The sequence below is a fragment of the Odocoileus virginianus genome, chromosome 26 (genome assembly GCF_023699985.2).
Source record: "Odocoileus virginianus isolate 20LAN1187 ecotype Illinois chromosome 26, Ovbor_1.2, whole genome shotgun sequence".
NCBI classification, from domain to species: domain Eukaryota; kingdom Metazoa; phylum Chordata; class Mammalia; order Artiodactyla; family Cervidae; genus Odocoileus; species Odocoileus virginianus.
Window position 1 is genome coordinate 36,110,211 of NC_069699.1, and position 23,862 is coordinate 36,134,072.

At 41.3% G+C, this 23,862-nt stretch overlaps 1 protein-coding gene across 3 annotated transcripts in view; it reads right to left on the reverse strand.

Moving 5' to 3' along the window:
• PTPRG (protein tyrosine phosphatase receptor type G) overlaps positions 1-23,862 on the reverse strand; it is a 751,060-nt gene that overhangs the window by 292,920 nt on the left and 434,278 nt on the right. For all 3 annotated transcript variants that reach the window (XM_070455761.1, XM_070455762.1, XM_070455760.1), the window contains exon 4: positions 19,393-19,541. In XM_070455761.1, the coding sequence (XP_070311862.1) occupies positions 19,393-19,541 (149 nt within the window). The remainder of the gene's footprint in view (positions 1-19,392; positions 19,542-23,862) is intronic.

Sequence of the window (23,862 nt, forward strand, 5' to 3'; positions counted from 1 at the left end):
CTAGCCCACCAGTAAGTTGTGAAGACCAAGAGAGTACATTTTACATAAAGACCGTAGTATCCACATAAATGCAGAGATTGGGGCCTTTTCAACCAGAGATTTTCAGCTTCTTTTGAAAAAGCCAAAATTTCTGACTCATGTTGCTTTATTCTCAAATGTCAGCAAGCCAAATAGCATTTAGGACAATTCCAATCTTTCACATTCATGTCACATAGCTGGTCCCTAGAGAACCTGAGTTAATCTCAAATACATGCTTTTATATAGCTATGATGGTTCTAACAGGGAAAACTGGAAACAGCCAAAAGTTCCATCAACAATCATTGCTAAACTAAACAATGTCACATTCACACCATGGAGAGGCAAACATTTACCTATCATCCTACTCTGTGACACTAAACCAAGCATTTTGTAAACATAGTACTTTTAATTCCTCCAAAAAATCTTTTGTCAGATATATATTAGTACTAAATGCTGGTTTACAGACACAGGAGTGGGTTAAGTAGATTCCCAAAAGTCACAAAGCTATAAAGTGGCAGTGATGAGATCTGAGCTCCAATACTCTTCCTCAGAACCCAAGCTATGCAGCGTTTAAATAGCATGATGTGGAGAGCTACTTACTGTCAATGGGAGACTTCTCTCATCTAGAAGGGGAAACAAGCCTATAAAACTATGCACAAAAAGAAAAAAAGAAAAAAAACTATGCACATCACATTGGCATTTCTAAAAAGTGCTGTTTGCCAGAAAAACACGTTCTTTCTTAACTAGTCTATTGCTTCAATTACTTTATAATGAACATATATTACCTTGAAAATAAAAAAAAACTACAAAACTATTTGCATAGTCAGAAAAGAAATATTTTTTATGCTTTCAATATGCTGCCGTTGTACTTGTTTCCACTTAGGAAAAAAAGGTCTCAGAAATGACATTAAATTAGGTTCATTGTTCTGCTTATTTTTCCTCCCAAGATCTTAAAGTAAAATGTATTAATTATGAAAAATTGGTCGACTATAGCAATGACAAGTAAGAAAATTAAAATTTTTGAAGGAGTGAAAAATATTTCAAAACTTAGAAAATGTTCACAATATGTGAAGTAATAAAGCAGGTGATGATTGTATTCACTTTCATACTGACCATAGTTATATCTTTTCTCACCCTCCTGCCAAATACTGGAAGGAAATACATCAACATGTTAACAGGGATCATTCTATGATCAGTAGAAAACGGCATTTAAACAGACCATTAGCCTTCGTAGATGATTTCTACCAAGACAACTTCAGGATCTACTAGGATGTGTCTCGGGATCCCTCTAACCTCATTTTTCTTACCAGAAAAATAGAGATACTTGTTATTAACTGCTTTCTTCATGGAAGGATATTTTTAATAAGTGATGACTGAATGACATAATGTGTGAAGAATGCTCTAAGTATATACAAGAAGTATTTTTTTGCAAAGTTAACCATCTTTATCATCCCAGGTGCAGCTTTTGATGGCAGAAGTTGGGAGAATAGCCTTTGCCTCTCACCATCTGACTCTGAAGTTCCCAGAAGGGACTAAGAAAATTAGATGTTGAAAAATCCCCCCTGAATTATTTGAAAAGAGGGAGCCATGGTAGGTACCTGCTTCTGGCTTGCGTGCTGTGCCTGAGCTGTAACCAGTTTCTTTAGTAGGGTCAGCTGCTATTGGTCTTGGTTCCATTCTGGGCTCCTAAGTACTAAGGTAATTTTTTATTTCAATTTGAGACCCCCTTCACAAATATCGAGACTCACTCTTACACTCTGCACACCCCCCTGTTCATTCAGATCATCTGCTCTCCAGGTGTGGCTGGCTCACTGACAAGACAGGTCTAATCACTACTGGATTGAAGGCCTCCTCTCTCCAATCATTCCCTGGTAGCTCAGTTGGTAAAGAATCCACCTGCAATGCAGGAGACCCTGGTTCGATTCCTGGGTCAGGAAGATCCCCTGGAGAAGGGATAGGCTACTCACTCCAGTATTCTTGGGCTTCCGTGGTGGCTCAGCTGGTAAAGAATCTGTCTGCAGTGCCAGAGACCTGGGTTTGATCTCTGGGTTGGGAACATCCCCTGGAGAAAGAAAAGGCTACCCATTCCAGTATTCTGGCCTGGAGAAGTCCATCGGGTCGCAAACAGTCGGACACGATTGAGCAACTTTCACTTTCTCTTCAATTCACAGCCCCATTCATATATCCGGACTTTCCCTCTCCCCAGGAAGCATGGTATCCAGCCCTGTCCACCTTTGTTTTCCTTTCTTTGGGGTAGCACAGTGCAGCATGTGGGCTCTTAGTCCCCTGACCAGTAATCAAACCCGCGTCCCCTGCATTGTCTTAACGACTGGACCACCAGGGAAGGCCCTCTTTTGAATCTTATTCTTTTTGCATTACCTCTGAAGCAGGATCTGTTTGGTTTTATTCATGTGTTCAAGAGATACAACTCTCATATTTTGTTTTTTCCCTTATATTAGCATTTGAAGAGGCAGGAATACTTGAACACAAATCGAAGAATTTGAGACACCAAACCTTAAGATAAACTTGGAGAAGCACAATCATTCAAAGAGACTGGCCTTCTTAAAAGAGGCAGCATTACCCCCAGGACCTACAAATCATTTGCTTTTTTTTAAAACTACAAATCCAGTGCTGGCTTCCATTACAGGATTCTAGTAAACTCTACAAAGGAGACAGAGCATCTGAGCACCTGAGCACAGGGAAGAGGCATGATGCCCATAGGAGGAATACACGACAGTTTATTGGAATGTAGAAATACCAACCATCAATGAAGCATTTTTGTTTAATTTTTTTTCCCTTCACTTACCATTAATTAGGAATGAGTGGAAACCACTTGAACTTGGTTTACGAAAATTAAAAAATGCCGACTTGATTTTGATGTAAATTCCAGTTGAGATTCTCTCTTCTGGTCTCTCAGGTGCCCTGAAGTCAAGGGGCTTGTTTATCTTGTTCACTACAAAATCTCCTAATGCTCAACACAGTGTCTGGTTGTAGACAATTACAGAGGAAGGCACTGGTCTGGGATGCGGGCGAGACTGAGGCAGAGGAGGGGAACTGCCAACCCCATAATCCTTGTGTGTGGATACAGGAGAACCTTCTAGCACATAAGTTGGTGGAGAAATGCTACACTTAATTCTCAAGGTTCCTGCTTTAGTTCATGAATGAAACTGATAATCTCAATCCAAAATTCCCAAAGGCACACCTTTTTAACTCTGCTACAGTAATTGCTCATGTCCATATTAACAGCTCTCAAAAACCTGGACCTCACTGACTAATTGGAACAATTTGTCTTAATAGGTAGATGTAATGGTTGTTAATATAAGAGCTCCACTCTGGAAGAACAGACCTTAAAAAAATCAGTTTTCCAAGCTGTATGCCTAGCCCTCAGCCTAGCAGCATGAGGCAACAGAATGAGCGTGTTTACTGGGGAGTGTAACTAATTCATTTGGGTCTTTCACATCCTTAATACAAGAGGCAGTCTGACGGGAGGGCAGGACTTGTCTCTTTATATGTCCTTTACAGGAATGAGTTGTAACTTTTTTTCTCAGGGATTAGAGTTCCTCACCCTGAAGTCACTGAGAGGACAAGATGAAGATTCAATATGAGGATGTTTGTTTCCTAAAATGTATTCTGCTCAACCTTTTCTGGGGTCGTATCCATGGGCGTGAAGATGAAGCAGTGAACAAGACAGACCAACTCCTCTCTACTCCAGAAGCTTACATGCAGCATACAGGGGTGGGGGGCGGTGGTAAGTTAATAAACAAGGAAATAAAACAATAACCAATTTCAAAAAGGGACTGGCGTTATGAAGAAAATGAAACTGGGTAAATAGGAAAGAAAGTGGCTGAGTTGGGAGGGGAGTAAGCATGCAATGTTAGCTGTAATGGGTAGGATTAGGGAAGGAATGAGCAAGGAAAAGGGATAATCAGGGAGTGAAGATCCTCCACTGAGGAAGCAGCCAGTGAAAGCAGAGGGTTCAGCAGGGTAGGAGCCAGTAAGGCGAGGCAGGATTTTGGGATTTGTTCAACATGGGGTCAGAAACCACTGGAAGATCTTAAAGAAAAAATGTAATGCAATTCAAGGGTTTAAAACTGTCGATACTGAATAAGGAGTGGATTGTTATGGAGAAGCGTGGGTGGGCAAGATGGACCTTAGAAGAAATTACAGCAATAGTCAAAGTCAGAGATGGGGATGGCTGAAACCTGGGTGACGACAGTGGCAAAGACAATAAACAGATGGATTAAGGATCTCCTGCCTCATAGAAGGAGCAAATTTGTACATAATAAGGGGAATGGGGAATATCGAACACACTCTTAGAATGTTCCAGTTCTGCTGCAGCACTCCACAGCTACTAACTCAAGTGAAGCCGTCCAGGATGGGGTTTGTCTCATCATTGTCATGTTTAACTGAAGGAGTCTTTTGAGCCTAGAAAAGAGAACAGCAGTCTCAAAGGCCCCTTCCTGAATCATCGAACTGCGGAGAAAACAAAGCGTAACTTCAGTTCCATCCTGATGCTCCAGGCCAGTTGCATCTATCTGGGACTTATCACCCCCTCTCCGGAAACCTACCACCCCCTCCACCTGCCCAGAAGACTCATCACCCCCTGCCCAACTACAAGTGTCATCTCAACAAAAGAATACTCAAAATATCCCGCCTGAATGACGTTTCCCTTATCGCTTCCACAAACCTCCCTATAAGTATGAAGCCTCCCTGATCCCTTTTGGCGCTCAGCCTGGTGGTTAGGCCGACTGTCGCCCCTCCTTGCCTGAATAAAGGTAACCTACTTCTGTTGAGGTCGTCTTTCCTTTTCTGCCTCGCCAGAACTGTAGCTTACATTAATCATTTCTCTATGCTATGCTCTTCCTTGGTGTATACCTAATAATATATACATAGGAATACACTTACGAAGCATCACTATGAACAAAGCTAGTGGAGGTAACAGAATTTTAAATAGTTGAGCAGCTGTATCAAATCTTTAAAAGATGATGCTGTGAAAGTGCTACACTCAATATGCCAGCAAATTTGGAAAACTCAGCAGTGGCAACAGGACTGGAAAAGGGCAGTTTTCATTCCAATCCCAAAGAAAGGCAATGCCAAAGAAAGCTCAGACTATTTCACAATTGTACTCATCTCACACACTAGTAAAGTAATACTCAAAATTTTCCAAGTCAAGCTTCAACAGTACATGAACTATGAACTTCCAGATGTTCAAGCTGTATTTAGAAAAGGCAGAGGAACCAGGTATCAAATTGCCAACATCCGCTGAATCATCGAAAAGGCAAGAGAGTTCCAAAAAACCATCTATTTCTGATTTATTAACTAAGTCAAAGCCTTTGACTAGGTGAACCACAACAAACTCTGGAAAATTCTTTAAGAGATGGGAATACCATAGCACCTGACCTGCCTCTTGAGAAATCTGACAAGATTTCTTGACCTGTTAAGGTTAAGAAGCAACAGTTAGAACTGGACATGGAACAACAGACTGGTTCCAAATTGGGAAAGGAGTAGGTCAAGGCTATATATTGTCACCCTGCTTATTTAACTTAAATGCAGAGTACATCATGAGAAATGCTGGGCTGGAGCAAGCACAAGCTGAAATCAAGATTGCCTGGAGAAATATCAATAACCTCAGATATATAGATGACACCACTCTTATGGCAGAAATTGAAGAAGAACTAAGGAGCCTCTTGATGAAAGTGAAAGGGCGAGAGTGAAAATGTTGGCTCAGAAAACTAAGATCATGGCATCTAGTTCCATCACTTCATGGCAAATAGATGGGATAACAGTGGAAACAGTGACAGACTTTATTTTGGGGATCTCCAAAAACACTGCAGATGCTGACTGCAGCCATCAAGTTAAAAGAGGCTTAGTCCTTAGAAGAAAACTTATGACCAACCTAGACATTATATTAAAAAGCAGAGACATTACTTTGCCAACAAAGGTCCATCTAGTCAAAGCTATGGTCTTTCCAGTAGTCATATATGGATGTGTCAGTTGGACTATAAGAAAGTTGAGCACCAAAGAACTGATGCTTTTGAACTGTGGTGTTGGAGAAGACTCTTGAGAGTCCCCTGGACTGCAAGGAGATCCAACCAGTCCATCCTAAAGGAGATAAGTCCTGGGTGTTCATTGGAAGGACTGATGTTGAAGCCGAAACTCCAATACTTTTGGCCACCTGATGTGAAGAACTGACTCACTGGGAAAGACCCTGATGCTGGGAAAAAATGAAGGCAGGAGGAGAAGGGGACGACAGAGGATGAGATGGTTGGATGGCATCACCGACTCAACGGACATGAGTTTGAGTAAACTCTGGGAGTTGGTGATGGACAGGGAGGCCTGGCGTGCTGCAGTCCACGGGGGTCGCAAAGAGTCGGACACAACTGAGAGACTGAACTGAACTTAATAGTATATACTCAAAACTGGTATATAACACCTATTATACAAACACCATCTGAATACCATAAAACATTCAAAAAAGATATAAAAGAATATTTAAAAGCGAAATGAAATACAAGAAAATCCTACAGACTAGTGACTGATCCACAGTTTTCTCTCCTCAAATTGTATTTTTTTCCCTAATCAAGACATACAAACTTTTTCTCCTGAGATAACATCAATATTATATCTCCCTTGATTAACACACTCTTCCGTCAAATAACCAGAATTCAGCCTCTTCCCACTAGTGCCATCTATGGCATACACACGCCAGGATCCTCTCTCTTGGAATACTAGAATCATCTTCTGACTTCTGTTCCCTACACTCAAGTGCAGCCAGGAAGATCCTTCTCGAGTATAAGCCAGATAATGTCGCTCCTCTGGTTACTCACCTAGAGAAAAAGTCACGGAGCTTCACACGGTCCACGAGAGCTCGTATCATCAGGACCGTGACTGTTTTGCTGACTTTGTTCCTATCACTCTGCCCCTTGCTTGCTCAAGCAGGAGAGGCAAGCTGCTCTCTCAGGGCCATAGCACCTGCTAAAATAAAGGTTCCTTGAGACCAGGGCATTTTCTGGTCCATGTAGAGAAGGCTCTGTCCACTAACTTAACAAGCAAACACTCATGATAATTCAGACACATAAAGGAAGTTATTTAAACATTACATAGCTAGCAGCTAGACGTCAGAAGGAGCTGTCCTTGGAACTATGTGACACTGCGTGTCCCCGAGTATTTATTCTCATTAGTTTCTCAGAAGGCACCAGTAAGAAGAGTTCCATGGTCACCTGAGCTTGGGAAATTCCAAGTCAGATGAAAATTAAGCAGGCTGCTCTACTGAAATATTCCTCAAGTATTACCATATTAGCTGACTCTCACGTTATTAATATAAGAGGAAGACATAACAAACAGGATTTCCTACATCTATCTGACCACAGATCACTTTTTATACATTTAGACCCACTAACAAGAAGGAAGCAGGTGACAGAGGATGAGGTGGTTGGAGGCATCACCAGCTCAATGCACATGAGTTTGAGAAAACTCCGGGAGATGGGGAAGGACAGGGAAGCCTGATGTGCTGCAGTCCATGGGGTCACGGAGAGTCAGATACGACTTAGCAACTAAACAACAACAATCTAGAAAACAGACCAAGGGTGTATTTTTCTAAGGGCACTGCCTATGTATAGTTATGATATTTCAGCCCATGTTGGCCAGAAAAATAAACATAAATAAGGTGACGAAAAACAAGAAAAGAAAAAAGAAAGAGACAGGGAGATAGAGACAGGCAAAATTAAAGTCAGAGGCAGCATGAGCAATGTCAGAAAATCACAGGATGAGTTCTTTTTTTTTTTCTCACCTTGAGCTTTTCTTGATCAGAGAATGGCCAACACCGAGGCATAAATTAAGAAGATTCCATGAATGTTTAACTTTATTAACTGAAGCAGTAAAGGTTTTAATAGGGAAATTAAAAAACCAAAGCTCAGTCTGAATAGAAAGGGCTGGGATTTAGAAGGTATTTTACTATTAACCCAGCTATCTTTCATGTATTAACCTGAGTTTTACAGCCCAGTCTTCTCAGACATTCTCAAACATTCAGGAGACAAAATTTTGCATATTTAACTAAAATGGGGTTTTGGTGACTTTGCCCAACTGGCCTCAGTACATCACAGGAAATGCACCCAGACTGGTATCTGCACAGACAGGGTGTCAGCCCATGCAATTGGAGCGGGAAGCTGTAGGGATCTGCTCCTATCTCGTTAAAGGGGGATGCAATGAAATTCTATGCCAGGGATTTAAAGGGGAGGGAGGAAACAGACTTTCTTTCAATCCTGACTTCTTTCTATTCCTTATAAATGTTTCCAACTGTGTTTTGTGAGTGATGCTGACACTAAAGAACTAGCTAAAGGCTTTAGATTTAAGATGATTTGAAACCTTCCTGCTCAAATTTTGACAGGATCAAAAAAAAAAAAGAAAGAAAGAAAAAATGATAGTGATGTCTGTCTGAGATGGTAGGTGTTTCTCAGTCCAATGTCCACAAATCCGCTTGACCTGAACTTACAATGCATCCGATTTGGCTGCCTGAGGTCCATCCCTGCCCCTAGGGCACAAAGGTCTCCCCAGCAAGCTTTATTGGACTTCCTCAGTCTGGAAATAGATTCTGAGAAGAATAGTGCTCACAGACCCAGGAATGAAATGTTGTAAAATTAAACAATGAGAAACGACCTGAAAGTCTATAAAGGAACAAAAGAAATTCTGTATCACATCCAGGGGAAGGCTTCTCAACAACCAACTCAGATCCCAACACAAAAGTGAACTACTGAGTCTGTTTTATTGTTGGGAGAGTAGAAGTGCAAAAATTACCAGAAATTCAGCAAAGATTTCTCTTAAAGAATTCCTGCCACTCTTTTGGCTAGTTTATTAACTGTGTGTGCTGTTTTAAGTTGCTTCATTCCTGTCCGACTCTCCGACCCTGTGGATTGTGGCCCACCAGGCTCCTCTGTCCGTGGGATTCTCCAGGCAACAATAATGGAGTGGGTAGCTGTTCCCTTCTCCAGAGTATCTTCCTGACCCAGGGATCAAACCCAGGTATTCCACATTGCAAGCAGATTCTTTACCGTTTAAGCCACCAGGAAAGCCCAGGAATACTGGACTGGGTAGCTGATCCCTTCTCCAGTGGATCTTCCCAGCCCAGGGATTGAACTGGTGTCTCCAGCATTGTAGGAGGATAGATTCTTTACAGCAGCTGAGCTACCAAGGAAGCCCCAGTTTATTATCTAAATTTTGCTATTGAAGTCTGGTGCCCTCAAGTCTTGCACATTGTGGGTACAGTAACCACAAGCTGTGCATGGATCTTGAACCTCTGAAATGCAACCCATCTGACTTGAGAGGATCTCTTAAGTCTAAAATATACATCGATTAAAGAAAAAAAAAGAACGTGAAATATCTCAGCTTTTAATCTTGATTACATGTTGAAATCCTCCAAGCCAGGCTTCAACAGTACGTGAACAGAGAACTTTCAGATACACAAACTGGATTTAGAAAAGGCAGAGGAACCAGAGATTAAATTGCTACCAATCACTGGCTCATAGAAAAAATCCAGAGAATTCCAGAAAAGCATCTACTTCTGCTCCATTGACTACGCCAAAGCCTTTGACTGTGTGGATCACAACAAACTGTGGAAAATTCTTCAAGAGATGGGAATACCAGTCTACCTTACTTGCCTCCTGAGAAATCTGTATACAGGTCAAAAAGCAACAGTTAGAACCAGATATGGAACAGACTAGCTCCAAATTGAGAAAGGAGTACATCAAGGCTGTATATTGTCACCCTGCTTATTTAACTTATACAGAGTATATCATGGGAAATGCCAGGCTGGATGAGGCACGAATTGGAATCAAGATTGCCGGCAGAAACATCAATAACCTCAGATATGCAGACGACACCACCACTATGGCAGAAAGCGAAGAAGAATTAAAAAGCCTCTAGATGAAAGTAAAAGAGGAGAATGAAAAGGTTGGCTTAAAACTTTACAGTCAAAAATGAAGATCACAGCATCCGGCCCCATCACTTTATGGCAAAGAGATGGGGAAACAATGGAAACAGTGACAGACTTTATTTCCTTGGGCTCCAAAATCACTGCAGATGATGACTGAAGCCATGAAATTAAAAAGACGCTTGCTCCTTGGAAGAAAAAGCTATGAAAAACCTAGACAACATATGAAAAAGCAGAGACATCATTTGGCCAACAAAGGTCTGTATAGTCAAAACTATGGTTTTTCCAGTAGTCACGTACGGATGTGAGAGTTGGCCCATAAAGATGGTGCCAAAGAATTGGTGCTTTCTAACTGTGGTATTGGAGAAGACTCTTGAGAGTCCCTTTGACTGAAAAGAGATCAAACCAGTCAATCTTAAAGGAGATCAACCCTGAATATTCATTCAAAGAACTGATGCTAAAGCTCCAATACTTTGGCCACCTGATGAAAAGAGCCAGCTTATTGGAAAAGACCCTGATGCTGGGAAAGACTGAAGGCAGGAGGAGAGGGGGACAACAGAGGATGAGATGGTTGGATGGTAACACTGAGTCAATGGACACGAGTTGGAGTAAGCTCCGGGAGATGGTGAAAGAGAAGCCTGGTGTGCTATAGTCCATGGGGTTGCAAAGAGTCAGACACTACTGAGCAACTGAAAAACAACAACGACATGTTGAAATAGTAAAATTTTACGCGTTGCGGCCCCAAGGAGCCCACCAGGCTCCTTGGTCCATGGAATTCTCTAGGCAAGAATACTGGAGCAGGTAGCCCTATCCCTTTTCCAGGGGATTACCCTGAATCAGGGATTGAACCTGCGTCTCCTTCATTGGCAGGTGGATTCTTTACCACTAGTATTGTCTAGGAACTCCAAAATTTTAATGTATTTGGTAAAAATAATAGATGATTAAAATTGTATCAGTGATTATTATTATACGTTATAGAAAGTAAAATGAATTATTAAAATAAAATAAAAACACTTCTTTTTACCTCTTTTAAAGTGACTTCCCAAAATTTTAAATTACAATGTATAGGTCATATTATATTTTCTATCAGACAGTGTCTCTCTCGACATGATTAAGAATAGACTAAAGTGGTCAAGCCAGATAAAACATGTAGTGCTTGCTACAGATATCTCTTGGCAAGAAGCTGAAGGCATTTTCTGTTCACTTTTCCTCTTTTTTTTTTTTTTTTACTGTAGGTTTTACTGCTGGTTCAATCATCTTTGGACATTTTAAGTTCTTTGATTTTTTTTTCTCCTGTTATACAATAAATAGTGGTTATGATGTCAACAGAACTATTTCTACTGGTGATACTAAAAACAACCTAAAGTGATGATAAGAAGCACAGTGAAATAACTTATCAAACACAATGAATGATCATAATCATTAAGATTCTGGAGTACTAACAGTAAACCTCAGCTAAGCGACTTAGCATCCCAGGTCAGTTGTGCCATGTGTGAGATGGGTATCATGAGAGCACCGCGTTCATAAGGCACATGAGAAAATTAAATATCTGAAACATTCTAGACACAAGTAACGCTTATTAAATGGTGTCTGCAGTATCGCTGTTACACAATCATAAGTACCAGTGAGACAGGTTGGAACCTGGGACCCTTAGCTGCAGTGCTTGCACCTGGACAACTGTCTCCTCAAGCAACAAAATACAAAGACACTATAAGGGTCTAAAACTAACCAGGGACCTCCAGTGGTTCGGAATCCATCTGTCAGTGCAGGAGACAGGGATTTGACCCCTGGTCTGGGACAATCCCACATGCTACAAAGCAACTAACCCTGTGGGCAGTGAGTACTGAGCCAACACAGTCTAGAGCCCGAGCTCTGCAATAAGCGAAGTCACAGCCGTGAGAAGCCCAGGCACCACAGCAGAGTGGACCCTGCTCACCGCGATTAGGGAAAGCCCACGTGCAGCAATGAAGATGCAGTGCAGCCAGAAATAAAAAAATTTTTAAATATAAGTTGAAAAAAATAAATAAAAATAACCGCATGAATGCAGCAGTCCCAGTCAGAACAATTATTACCAGTAAGATACCAAAGGGCCAAAAACCAAACTGACATTTCTGAGATGCAAGAGCAAAAGCAAGGTGCGGTCCCTGCGCACAGCAGCCCGGGGCGGGGGCAGACCACCTAACCAACCCTCCAGCCTGACCCACCAAACTGCCCTTACCCTCACCCCTTTTAAGGAACCAGCCCAACCTCCTCGGGTTCCCTCAGCACTATTTCAAGTGAAGCGACGTGTGAATTCCACCCGTGGCCTTATCACTTTCTACTGAACCATGAGGCCAAGGACCTGAGTCGGTAACAGCAGCACCACCTCTGGCGCCATCATGGCCTCCCAAAGTCTTCTTTTTGGTTGTCCAAGCCACCTCCCCACCCCCATTGCGAAGTCTTCACGTTTCTTTATTGAGAATGTTTCCAATTTAACCAAGCTGCTTTTCAGAGCGTATCCTCTGCTTGTCTGAGCTTTTCAGTTCAACGCAATCAGTTACCAGATCCCACGCGACAGATACACAGCACAAAGCAGTCCAGAGTCAAGTTCAGATCTCAGGACGATAGCGCGTGATGAGGACTGCTGGACACCCCAGACATCTTCACGTAGGGGACCGACACTGCTTCCACCTCACAGAATCTCCTCTCCGGCTCTGTACAGCCAGGCCGGAGCTTCTCCACTGAGCATACTTTAGCTACTGTGTGTGCTTACGCGCTCAGTCGTGTCCGACTCTGTGCGACCCCACGGACTGTAGCCAGCCAGGCTCCTCTGTCCTTGGAGATAAACATTAAGTACTGGGGCCTCCTCAAATGTTCTTCTTCATTAACACAGGCGTGCATGTGTGCTCACTCAGTCATGTCTGACTCTTCTGCAACACCGTGGACTAGCCCACCAGGCTTCTCTGTCCGTAGGATTTCCCAGACAAGAATACTGGGGTGAGTTGCCATTTCTTTCTGCAGGAGATCTTCCCAACCAAGGGATCGAACTTGTATCTCCTCCATTGGCAGGCAGATTCTTTACTGCAGCCACCAGGGAAAGAAATCCAATTAACATGGGACATATGCATTAAAAAAAATCAGCCAGATGGAAATTAAATATTTCATGGAATCCTTATTTCAATAAAGTCATTATTTAAAGTCCAACCAATTCTCTTGCCATGTGATGGAAGCCACTAAAGAAAAACAGGACTGGACACATCTCCGAAGAGCCAACACTAGATAACCGGGTAACAATTTCTTTAACACTTTCTATGTTCCAGAATGGGGCAAGACAAGGAAACCAGGCCCTGTCCTGCGCTCCACCGACTGAGGAATCTCTGCATACAAAGCAGCTTTTCCAAGAACCTGTAACAGCTGCAGAAATGTACGTGAAGAACAAGGCAAGGCCAAAGAAAAAGCGTGGTACTGCAAAAATTATTTTCAGTAGAAAATGTCTCAATCTCCCTTTAATGACAGTTCTCTGTAATGACAAAGCAAGACAGCATCGAGTTTATAAAGACACTAAACAACTGTTTTGTGAATGAGCCTTGCTGGTTTTATAGTTTTCAACATGACAGAAATCCAAATCATCCATTCTGTCCTCTAAAAACATTTATTTGAAGAGGACTCAACTTCTTACAAGGAAAATGGACTGAGGGAGGAGAGGAGAAAGTTATGAATCTCATTTCTGAAAGAGTGATATGTCTAACTTACACTGACAAAGGAAGGAGACAGTAGTTATATAAGTTCAGAAAAATACCAATTTACACAAAGGTAAACACATTTCCACTTCCCTGGTGGCTCAGGCAGTGAAGTGTCTGCCTGCAATGTGGGAGACCTGTGTTCGATTCCTGGGTTGGGAAGATCTCCTGGAGAAGGAAATGGCAACCGACTCCAGTACTCTTACCTGGAAAATTCTATGGACAGAGGAGCCTGGTAGGCTATAGTCCATGGGGTTGCAAAGAGTTGGACATGACTAAGCAACTTCACTTTCACTTGTCAAACACATTTCAATGGAGGACTTCTAATAGCCTTTGCAATGCCATTTTATAAAGTAAGTCTTCAAGAAAGCATTTCATATGTCAACCTTTATTTCCAGCAGAAAAAAAGAAATTCACACAAGAGTAATGGGCAAACTGCCTTCAGCCCACACAGTCCTGTTCTAGAATGTCACGCTACTGAAGCTAGGCCTCCACATGGCACTTCGAACCCTGGCCGGACTGGTCCACATCGGAGTTATGCAGTAGCTGCCATGCTTATATGAGTGGAGAGACAGTGACAGAGTGTGAAGCCCGTGTGTGTGTCACAAGAGCATGAGTGTATTCTTATCACACCCATCTTACAGGTGGCACAGCTGAGCTTCTTGGATGCTAAATGCCCCGGCTGAAGTGTAGTGTGAGAACTCGAGAATCTGGGTTCCAATGTCTCCAAAATCTTAACTAGGATTCATTTTACTTGTACATTATGTCACCGTTTTTCTTGTCATCCCTTTAGGTTGTTTTTAGTATCTTACCTGGCAGAAGGCAGATGTGAGTTACCTGGACATAATCTAGGGGTTTAAGGCAAGTCAACTATCCAACCAGAAGAGGACAGAAGCACTGGACAGAAGCACTTTCACAAAATGAAAGGAAAATCATCAGTCTGACTCTAAGCACAAAGGGAGGTGTTGGGCAGACAAGAATGAATACAGAGTAGGTCCAGGTAACATATCCACAAACGTGGATACTGGAGGAGAATGCAGGCTCAAATAGAACGTTAAAATGGGACTGAACCACACATTGAGGTCAGGCTAACACTAGCACCTTCTTGCCCCCTGGACAAAACCTAACTGTGACTAAGAATGTTGTATGGTATCATGGCAGAGCAGAGCAGGGAGCAGGATGAGAGTGGGACCCAGACATACACAGGCTATCAGGGAGACAAAGAATTTAGTGTGTGCTTGTGTCATGGGTGGAAATAACCTATACTCTTTGGAACATAAACCAGTGCTACACTGTGGACCAATTTTTAAAATGTAGGTCCATAAATCCTTTATCAGTGACAATGAAACCTCAAAAGCTTCCGAGATCAAAGGTGTTGTTATTATTGATATACATAATTTTGGTGCAAAACTAATTCAGTACTAAAATCAGAGATGGAGAGACGTGAAGCCATTTAGAATATTGGTATTTCCTACTTGTGTGAATATTCAGTTGCATGCTGCAAAAATATAAATGCATTCAAGGGGTATAGTCCCAGACCCCACTGTGTGTCTTCTGTAAATATATATGGCATATGCACCATCATGCCTTTCTAAAAAAGATACTGAATTCTAAAACATCTGGTCCCAAGGGTTTCGGCTAAGGCATCACAGACCTGCACCACATGGTACTGTGTGCACGGTATGTATTAGGAAAAATGTCTTTGCTTCTACTCACTTGCTAAGATGCTCTGAACTGAACTGAAGTGAACCAGCTGTGAGTTTCACTGGAAAGGGCACACATAATCAATTTGGATCGTTTAAGCTTATTGAAGACTTCAACTCATAAAGCACCGATAAGTCTGAATCAACAACTCCCATGATCTCTTATTGTAATAAACAAGATTTTAATTACCTCAGAAAATAAGCATGCAATGAACCTCCACCTTAATGGAGCTCTCAGAGGGTTTCATCTGGAGGTTTCTCTTTGCATTAACTCCAACTTCAGTTATTAGCGAAAACACGGCATGATTCAATTCCTATTAGTGCTACATGAACTTTTTTTAAAACAGGGAATGAGTATGGAGTAGGGAGAATATTCAGGACAGAGCCATCACAGATAGCTGATTGGACAGGTAAAACAAAGTGGAGTACCATGGAAAAACTCAAACAGAACCCCTGTCCTAATCATAGGAATATTCTAAACCTTCTGACTTTAAGGATGCTTAATCACATCTGCAAAGTCCCTTTTGCTGGATAAAGTAACAAAGAAGTTCACAGGTTTCAGAAATTAGTGAGTGAACATTGTACGGGGGAGGGTCTTACCCTATCAAAATCCCAACTGATTTCTCTTAATTGCTTAAAGGTACCTGTAAGCAATTAGGTATCACCTGTCTCAGGGCCTTTGCACACCTCTGTTCTTTGGGCAGGCTCCAATTAATCTCTTCCCTCTTAATAAATACCTGTTCTCCACTGATGTCTTTCATCTCATAACAAAATGCCCTTCTCCTTCAGAGACTGTTTCACAACCAGCATTACAAACCTGTATATGTGAGTGTTTGGTCAATATCTGTGTTGTGACTCGAGCATAATTATCTCGATGAAAAGGCTCTCTGCCTCATCATTATAACCCAGCATCCACATGACAGAGGCACCCAGACAAATTTGCTTCTAGACAAGAGATAAAGCTGAATACTAGGAGGTGAGTGCATCTGAGGACCCAAAGTGGGTCTAGTCTCCTAGCCTCGTCATCTGATTTCGACTTTCTTTTCTAATTTTAACTGAGCTGTAAAAAATGCCACTATTGAAAGGCTTTTGTTTTGCTTTAACAAGGACATTTCTTTTTTCTGTTAGGCTGGATGTTTTTTAAGTGCAGGAACGACAAGGCTGAGTCCAGGATTTCAGCCAGGAAAACACGGAGAGGTTTAATTTCTGAATGTGTACAAAGTCGTTGCAGATGACCTCAAAGAATTCCTGGGAAGCAGCAAAACATACAAGGTTGGTTTTGCAGCAGTTCACTCTCAGGGAGCAGGTCCAGAATCTCGTGGGGCATAAACTCAAAATCCAACCTGAAGTGCTGGGCCGAGGCAACTGAGGAAATAGAAAACACTCAAGGTCACGACTTTATTCCAAATGGAATCTAAAGGAACCAGGACCAGCAAGACTGACCCAGGAGGCAAGAGAGGCAATTTCCTCCCTAAAAACCGCAGGAGGATGGAACAACTCTGCCATGAGGCTTCTTTACGCAAATCTACTTAAAATGATGCCACACAAGTAAAGGAAGGCTGGATTCCACTACACACACAGCCTTCTCTTCCCGAGAGCCTCCCAATAGTGACAGTGGGCTATCCTATGAACTGGGATGTTTAGCATCATCCCTGGCCTCTGTCCACTAGATGCTGATAGCACACCACTGCCCACAATGGTGACAACCACAAGTGTCCCCAGAAAATGCCTAATGTCCTCTGGAGGGGAGGATGCTATCTCCAGTGGAGCATCAATGCTGTATTTGACCAATCCCAGCCCAGTCGTCCACAATAGCTCTTCCTTCTCTGGCTCTCTATAAAAGACCAATAATATGCCCAATGCTGATAAATTACCATGTGGTACATTATGATTTTCTCCCTTTCATTTTAACCTCTTGAAAAGCAGTGTAGTTATGTGGAAAGATATAAACCAAGTCTGAGATGTTCAAACAGTATAAAAATCTCAGGAAGACCTGGTGTTAATCAGGAACTCAAAGCAATTTAATTCTTGTGCAAAAATGAGCAACATTTCTGTGCGTATTTTACAATTAAATTTGATCCTGTTACCTTTGATCTCTGAAATTCAAGTTCCTCCAACTACAACCACTAAGTAATTTAACATATTTATCACATTAAAAAGAAAAACAAGCTAGGAACCAGATGGGTTTCAATGAAGCACCCAATTAATATAGGCAGCTTACCATCTGACATTACTGAGAAGAAATAAATTCAAAGAGCTTGGTCAAACAGTAAGTCTGGGCATTGTAGCTGCCATTTCTAATTAGTTTCTAAATTTCATGGCCCTTTTTGAGTTAAAAAAAATTCATTTAAAGCAATAAATTTTCAAAAGAATATGTATCTAGTCTATTCATCTTTCCAGAATCAAACAGGAGGAGGAAATAGGCACTAAGAAATGTGATTTCAGCATGAAGCAGGAGTTTCCAGTTCCTTTCTCCAGAGTTTTTCTTTTCCAAGACAGCTGCCAAACTGTTTCCCCAACTTTCAAGCACAGGTCTTTTGTCCAGATCAACATTAACTAGACAAATGGCAACCCGATTCTAAGATAAAGAAGCTTTAAAGCAAACCTAGCTGGACAGAAACTTTCCCTTCGGCTACACTGCCAATGCGAACTGGCCAACAGGAACAAAAGAGAAACCCCACACTTCAAAACCTGATGCAACTTGGCTTCTAGGAATCAAGTTTTCCAAGTACAAATCAAGCTAAGATTTCTAAGAAATGATTCATTCAACATAAAAAGGAGAAAAAAGAGCCCATTAAGTAGAAACTCTACTCATAAGGCATAACATTAATGCGACTAGGACAGGAAGTCCCATGATAGAGGAATACTAATGCAGAAAGAATTTTTAATACTGTGAATTCATCAGCTCAACAACACCAAAAAAAAAAAAAAAAAAAAAAGCAGCACTTTCTCAGAATGATGATCTCTGGTTTCTCCAGCAATCATGGATAAGAGACCATCTCCACCTCTTGCAGGGATTTTTCACTTAAGCTTCAAGGCTACCTAAAGGCCCATGAATGTGCTGGAGGAGTGAGGGTGAGTGACAAAACCCTACAGATTACATGCAAATACACATTTATATTTTTTCTCTATGGAGAAGGATTGAAAATATTCATCAGATGACCCAAGCAGATCATGACTTACTGAAGTCATAAAACACTAAGAGAGTTGCCATTCCATGTTTTGAGTTCAGTCACAGGCCTGGGTACAAGCCTACCTACTACTTTGACAAATTTGTAAAGCTTACCATGTGGGCATCCAAATAATCAACAAATATGCTTGTCCCCAGGAAAGAATATTTACATCCTGACTGTGATTAAAGATATAAAAAAATGAGGCTAGCAATGAAGGAGATGCGTTGTCCCCACCAAAGATTAAAACAAGAGCTTGGAGAACTGCTCCTTCCCTCTCTCACCGAAAGGATACACATGAACTAACGCACCCACCCTTTCTTCTGCATGGATCTCTGAGAAAACTGACATAGAGGAAGCAAAACGACACCATCAATCCCAAAAAGGTAACAGTGAGTCAGTGGCCACAGCATCTTCCTCAGCAGTACACAAACCTTTCAAGCAGCTTCCCCGTTGAGAGATACTTTTGAGACTCCCCTTCACATATCAACTACCTTTTCGCTTTTCTAAAAGGTCAAAATGAAGACAGAATTTCACTTTTAGAAAGCAGAGTCTCAGAAATGGACAGGGAGAAGAAATCATGTCAAATGAAACCAAGGGTTTGAAATCATAAACCAAGGGTTTAAGTCGACTCAGACCACAATGTTTGTGACTTCTATATGCTGCGCCCATTAAACAAAGATGAGAAATTTGAGAACAGTTATCCCTCTGTCATGCTGCATATGTAGGATTTCCAGACACAAAGGAAAGGACGGTAGAAGTTTCACTCGCAAAATGTCTGGGGGGTAAAGACAAAGCTCTCCGTTAATGCCAAGGCCCAAGAGCCAGCTGCCCCTGAAATCTCAGGTTGCACTCACCTCCACGGGAAACCGCCTGCTGTTGACACTGTGTTCAGAGCCGGCGGAACCATTGCTGTGGCCCCAGTGAAACTCCACCTTCTCAGCTTTGAATCTGCCAGGCAGGCCAGCGCCGCTGACAAAATAGTCATCTTTCAGTAGGATGGCAACTGTGAAAAATAGGGTGTGGGGGTGAAACAATGAGTTTCCAAACCAAATTTAAAAGGTATCTTCTGTTGCATTAAATAAAGCTCATGGTTATATGATGTGAATTATTTCCTCATGTACCTGTTAAAACGCAAGTCAAAAACATCAGTTTGCATACATTAGCACATTCTAGGTAAAGAATGCTCTCAACAGTCAGTTGATTCTAACCTCTGAAAATTCCCAGGGAATGGTCTCAGAATTTATCCATTTCATAGTCGGAAAAGAAAAAACAAACACAAACCACAGACAATGACAGAGTAAGTTGCTTTGAATCAGGTCTCCGAAATCTGCTTGATGATCAAAATTATTTCTCTTTCTTAAACACTGATTCCTAGGGCTTCCCTAACGGCTCAGATGGCAAGGAATCTGCCTGCAGTACTGGAGACCTGGCTTCTATCCCTGGGTTGGAAAGATCCCCTGGAGAAGGAAATGGCAAACCACTCCACTATTCTTGCCAGAAGAAGCCCATGGACAGTGGAGCCTGGTAGGCTACAGACCATGGGATCGCAGAGTCAGACACAACTGAGTGACGAACACTTTCACTTCCTTCACCTGAATCTTGCCACCCCAAGATTCACTCTGGAATGAGATGGGAAATACACATAAGCTGGATGCAAAAGACATATTTCTTTAATCAGAAAACTAAGGCAACGTATCAGGTAATAAAACTTGCAGGGTTTACAAATACTAAGGTGGGCTTTTCAGTAGTAAAAAATCCATCTCCCAATGCAGGAGATCCAGGTTCAATCTCTGGGTCAGGAAGATCCCCTGGATGAGGAAATGGCAACGCGCTCCAGCATCCTTGCCTGGGAAGTTCCATGGACAAAGAAGCCTGACAGCCTATAGTCCATTGCGTTATAAAGAGTCAGACATGACATAGTGACTATAACAAGAAACCGATATTAAGGCAACAATAAAGGGAAGACAGCCAGGGTTGGGGAATGTGTTCATATTTGATATGGTGTACAGGAAAGTGCAGTCAAAATTCTCATTAAGTCACTCAAATAACTGCAGTTTAGTAGTTTCACTTTACCATTTCTTTTAATTCTAAGAAACTTTTGCTTAGCCCATCTGAAAAAACGTCAATCAATTCAAATCCTAAATTTCAAAACCACATCTCTCTCCCTTAAAACCTGGAAAAGAGAAATCAAGAACAAAAAACATGGACTTAGACTAGCAGAAAAATTATTTTTCCCAAAGGAATGGAATACCCAAGTGGATAAAAAAGATTTTATTTTGTAAGTCATATATCTCTCCCTCCTTTCTGTTTGAGATGAATTCATTCATTCAAACACTTATTAGCTGCTAAATACACATTAAGTTCCAACCAATATACTAAATGGTTTGTGATCAAAAGGTAAGCTTTTCTAAGGCAAGGAAAACCTTGCATACCCTCATCATCTGCTCTTCCTAAAGAGATCCCAGTTCGAGTCTTAGAGAGAAATCCAGCATGAAAATTAGCTCTCCATAAAAGATAGGGACTAAACTAATGACCCATTTCTAAAACAAGTATAATTAGTTTCAGCACTTCTCTATATAAAGCGAGCACTAAAAGCAAGTGAAGGAAACCTGTTTGTGTAAACCCCTTTTTACTGCATTCAAAAGGCAGTTTTCCTCCAACTTCTGAAAAATATTCAATTAGCAGAATAGAGATTAAAGGATAAGATGAAATAAAAGTGTTTCTTAGGCTGATTGAATATGCTACAGCATTGTTCCACCTTTATTTCTGCTAGCATGGTTTAGAACAAGGGTTGGCGAACTTTTTCTGTAGAAGGTAAAGATAAGACATACTTAAGGATTGGTGGGTCCTATGGCTCCTGTTTCAAGTACTTAACAGTGTTCATAACACAGAAGCAGTGAAACACAGCAAGTAAATGCTCAGGTGAGGCTTTGTTCCAATAAAAATTTATCCATACTACAATTTGGATATAATTTTCACAGATTATGGAATATTCTTATCCTTTTTTCGTTTTTTTCTTTTCCCAACCATTCAAAAAAGGTACGAACAAGCAGGAGGGGGTTGTCGTTTGGTGATCTAGGATACAGTATGTTTTAGAAGATAAACTATTATATTGAACCTGTGTGCCAAAGCCAAAATACCTATGAATTAGCTCAGTAGTGTCCTAAACACTGCTGATGATTCTCAGCCGGTTACAGATTCTATACATAACCATTTTGCATCCAAAGGACGGAGGCAAAGCATTTGGAGTGCATCTGTTACAATACATCCAGGGACTCAGCAGCATCTTATAAATATTTGATTTTACCTAAATCATTTATGTCTCTGTCAGGGGTCATTTTACTTGTTTTACATGAATAATTAAAAGCATAATTAGGCAACCGTACAACCTGAAACACTAATCTCATTTTTCATTTTACAGTATCTCTCACTAGAGAACACAGCATGCTACAAGCACATACTGCCCCCACCTTCCGAAAGCAGCTTACGGCTTACATTTTAGTTTACATGGAACACTGGGAAGACAGAAGTTGCCCAGCCACCATGCAACAAGTTTCTGCTGACCACAGATAACACAGCTCTGTTTCACAACAAAATGTACCAAAGGGAGTTGCTGCAGCGCACAGAATGTGGCAAGAGCCTCGAGCTCAGAGGACGGACACACCTGGGTGAGAATCTTCTGCCACTTAAAAGCTGGGTGACTTTGGGCAAGCTACCTGACTTCTCTGTGTCTCGGTTTCCCTCATTGCTCAAATGGCATTAACAGTGCCTACACCTGGGGAGGCTGTTTTGATGTTTGAAGGAAATCATACACAAAAAGCGCTGAACACAGTGCCAGCAATTCAGCAACTGCACGGTCAATGTGGGTTCTTGTCAAACTACGCACCATGGAGATGGGTGACCACACCTGTACTTTCACTTTCAGACAGAGTTCCACTCTAAAGCAATATTGTTTTTCCCACAAAACAAAACTGTCCTTGAGGAGAAACAACAAACAGCAAAGGTAGATGTGGCCCAAATACTTGAGATGTTAAGTGTTGAGTAGCTACTTTGAATTTACTATAACATCAAGTAAAAAACGTATTTCCATTATTTGTATCCTTTTGGGCTTATCAATGGACAAGAAATCTCAATTTGATGTCCAATATGCACTCCACACTTCAAATGATACTCATTCATTTTCCCCTTTTACTAGAAGTATTTAAGCTAGAAAGTAGTAACACTGGTACCTTTTATTTATTTTCACAGCTTATAGGCATAATTTTTTACATATGTCTATCACATGTCAAATAGCACGGGTTTTTGCAATAAGGTGTTGATAAAATGTTTTGTTTTAAAATCAATTCATTTTAATTAAGATGAAGGGAGTCAACTGAAAAACAGTAATATAGCATGATAGGTAAATGATACTATGATAATAAATAAATACATTTTAATTTAAATTTTAAAACAACAGCACAAAAAAGTGAAACTGGGTAAGGCGACATTTAAGAAGGTAGCAAGCAACAAAGAAGGTAGCAAGCAACAGCTAAAGATTGGAAAAAGATGGGCTAGGAGGAGGATGAGGAGGCAGGTAAGTTACCTAGGAGGGACTTTAAGGAATGAGGCCCTCGGGCTGTTCAGCTGCTAACATGGATTTTGATGAAGTCGAAACAGAATGGTGGAGGAAGTGGAAGAAGCCACAGGTTTCAAATCCAGGATCCTTAACCTGGAGTCCAACGTCCACAGCAACAGTTGCTCACAGATTTGGGGGCCCATGCCCTCCCGAAATCGGAGGTAAAATTCTGAGCACGGGGACATAAATGGAGCTGGACTCTCGAGCTGCTTCGGTCTGAATTTCAGTCCTAGATCTGCCACTATCCAGTTTTGACAAAGTTACTGCAATTCTGGGTGTTTCAGTTCCTATTCTGTAAAACTGGAACAATCCAACAGCAACTTCACAAGTTTGTTGTGGGATCACAATAGTTGAGATAGGGTGAATGCCCAGAAGAGTAATTCATTCACCACATTACTGCATGAAGATGGCATTGTAAAAGCCTGAAATAAATCCATACATATATGGGCAATTAATTTACAAGGAGCAAAGAACATATGATGGAGAAAGGATAGACTTTTCAACAAATGGTGCTGGGAAAACTGGGCAGTCACATACAAAAGAATGAACACTACCATTTCATATCTTATGCAAAAATTAATTCAAAATGAATTAAAGACCTGAATATAAGACCGAAACCATAAACTTCCTAGAAGAAAACACAGGTGGTAAACTCTTTGACATGGGTCTTACTCCTTCTTTTCTGGATCTGACTACAAAGACAAGAAAA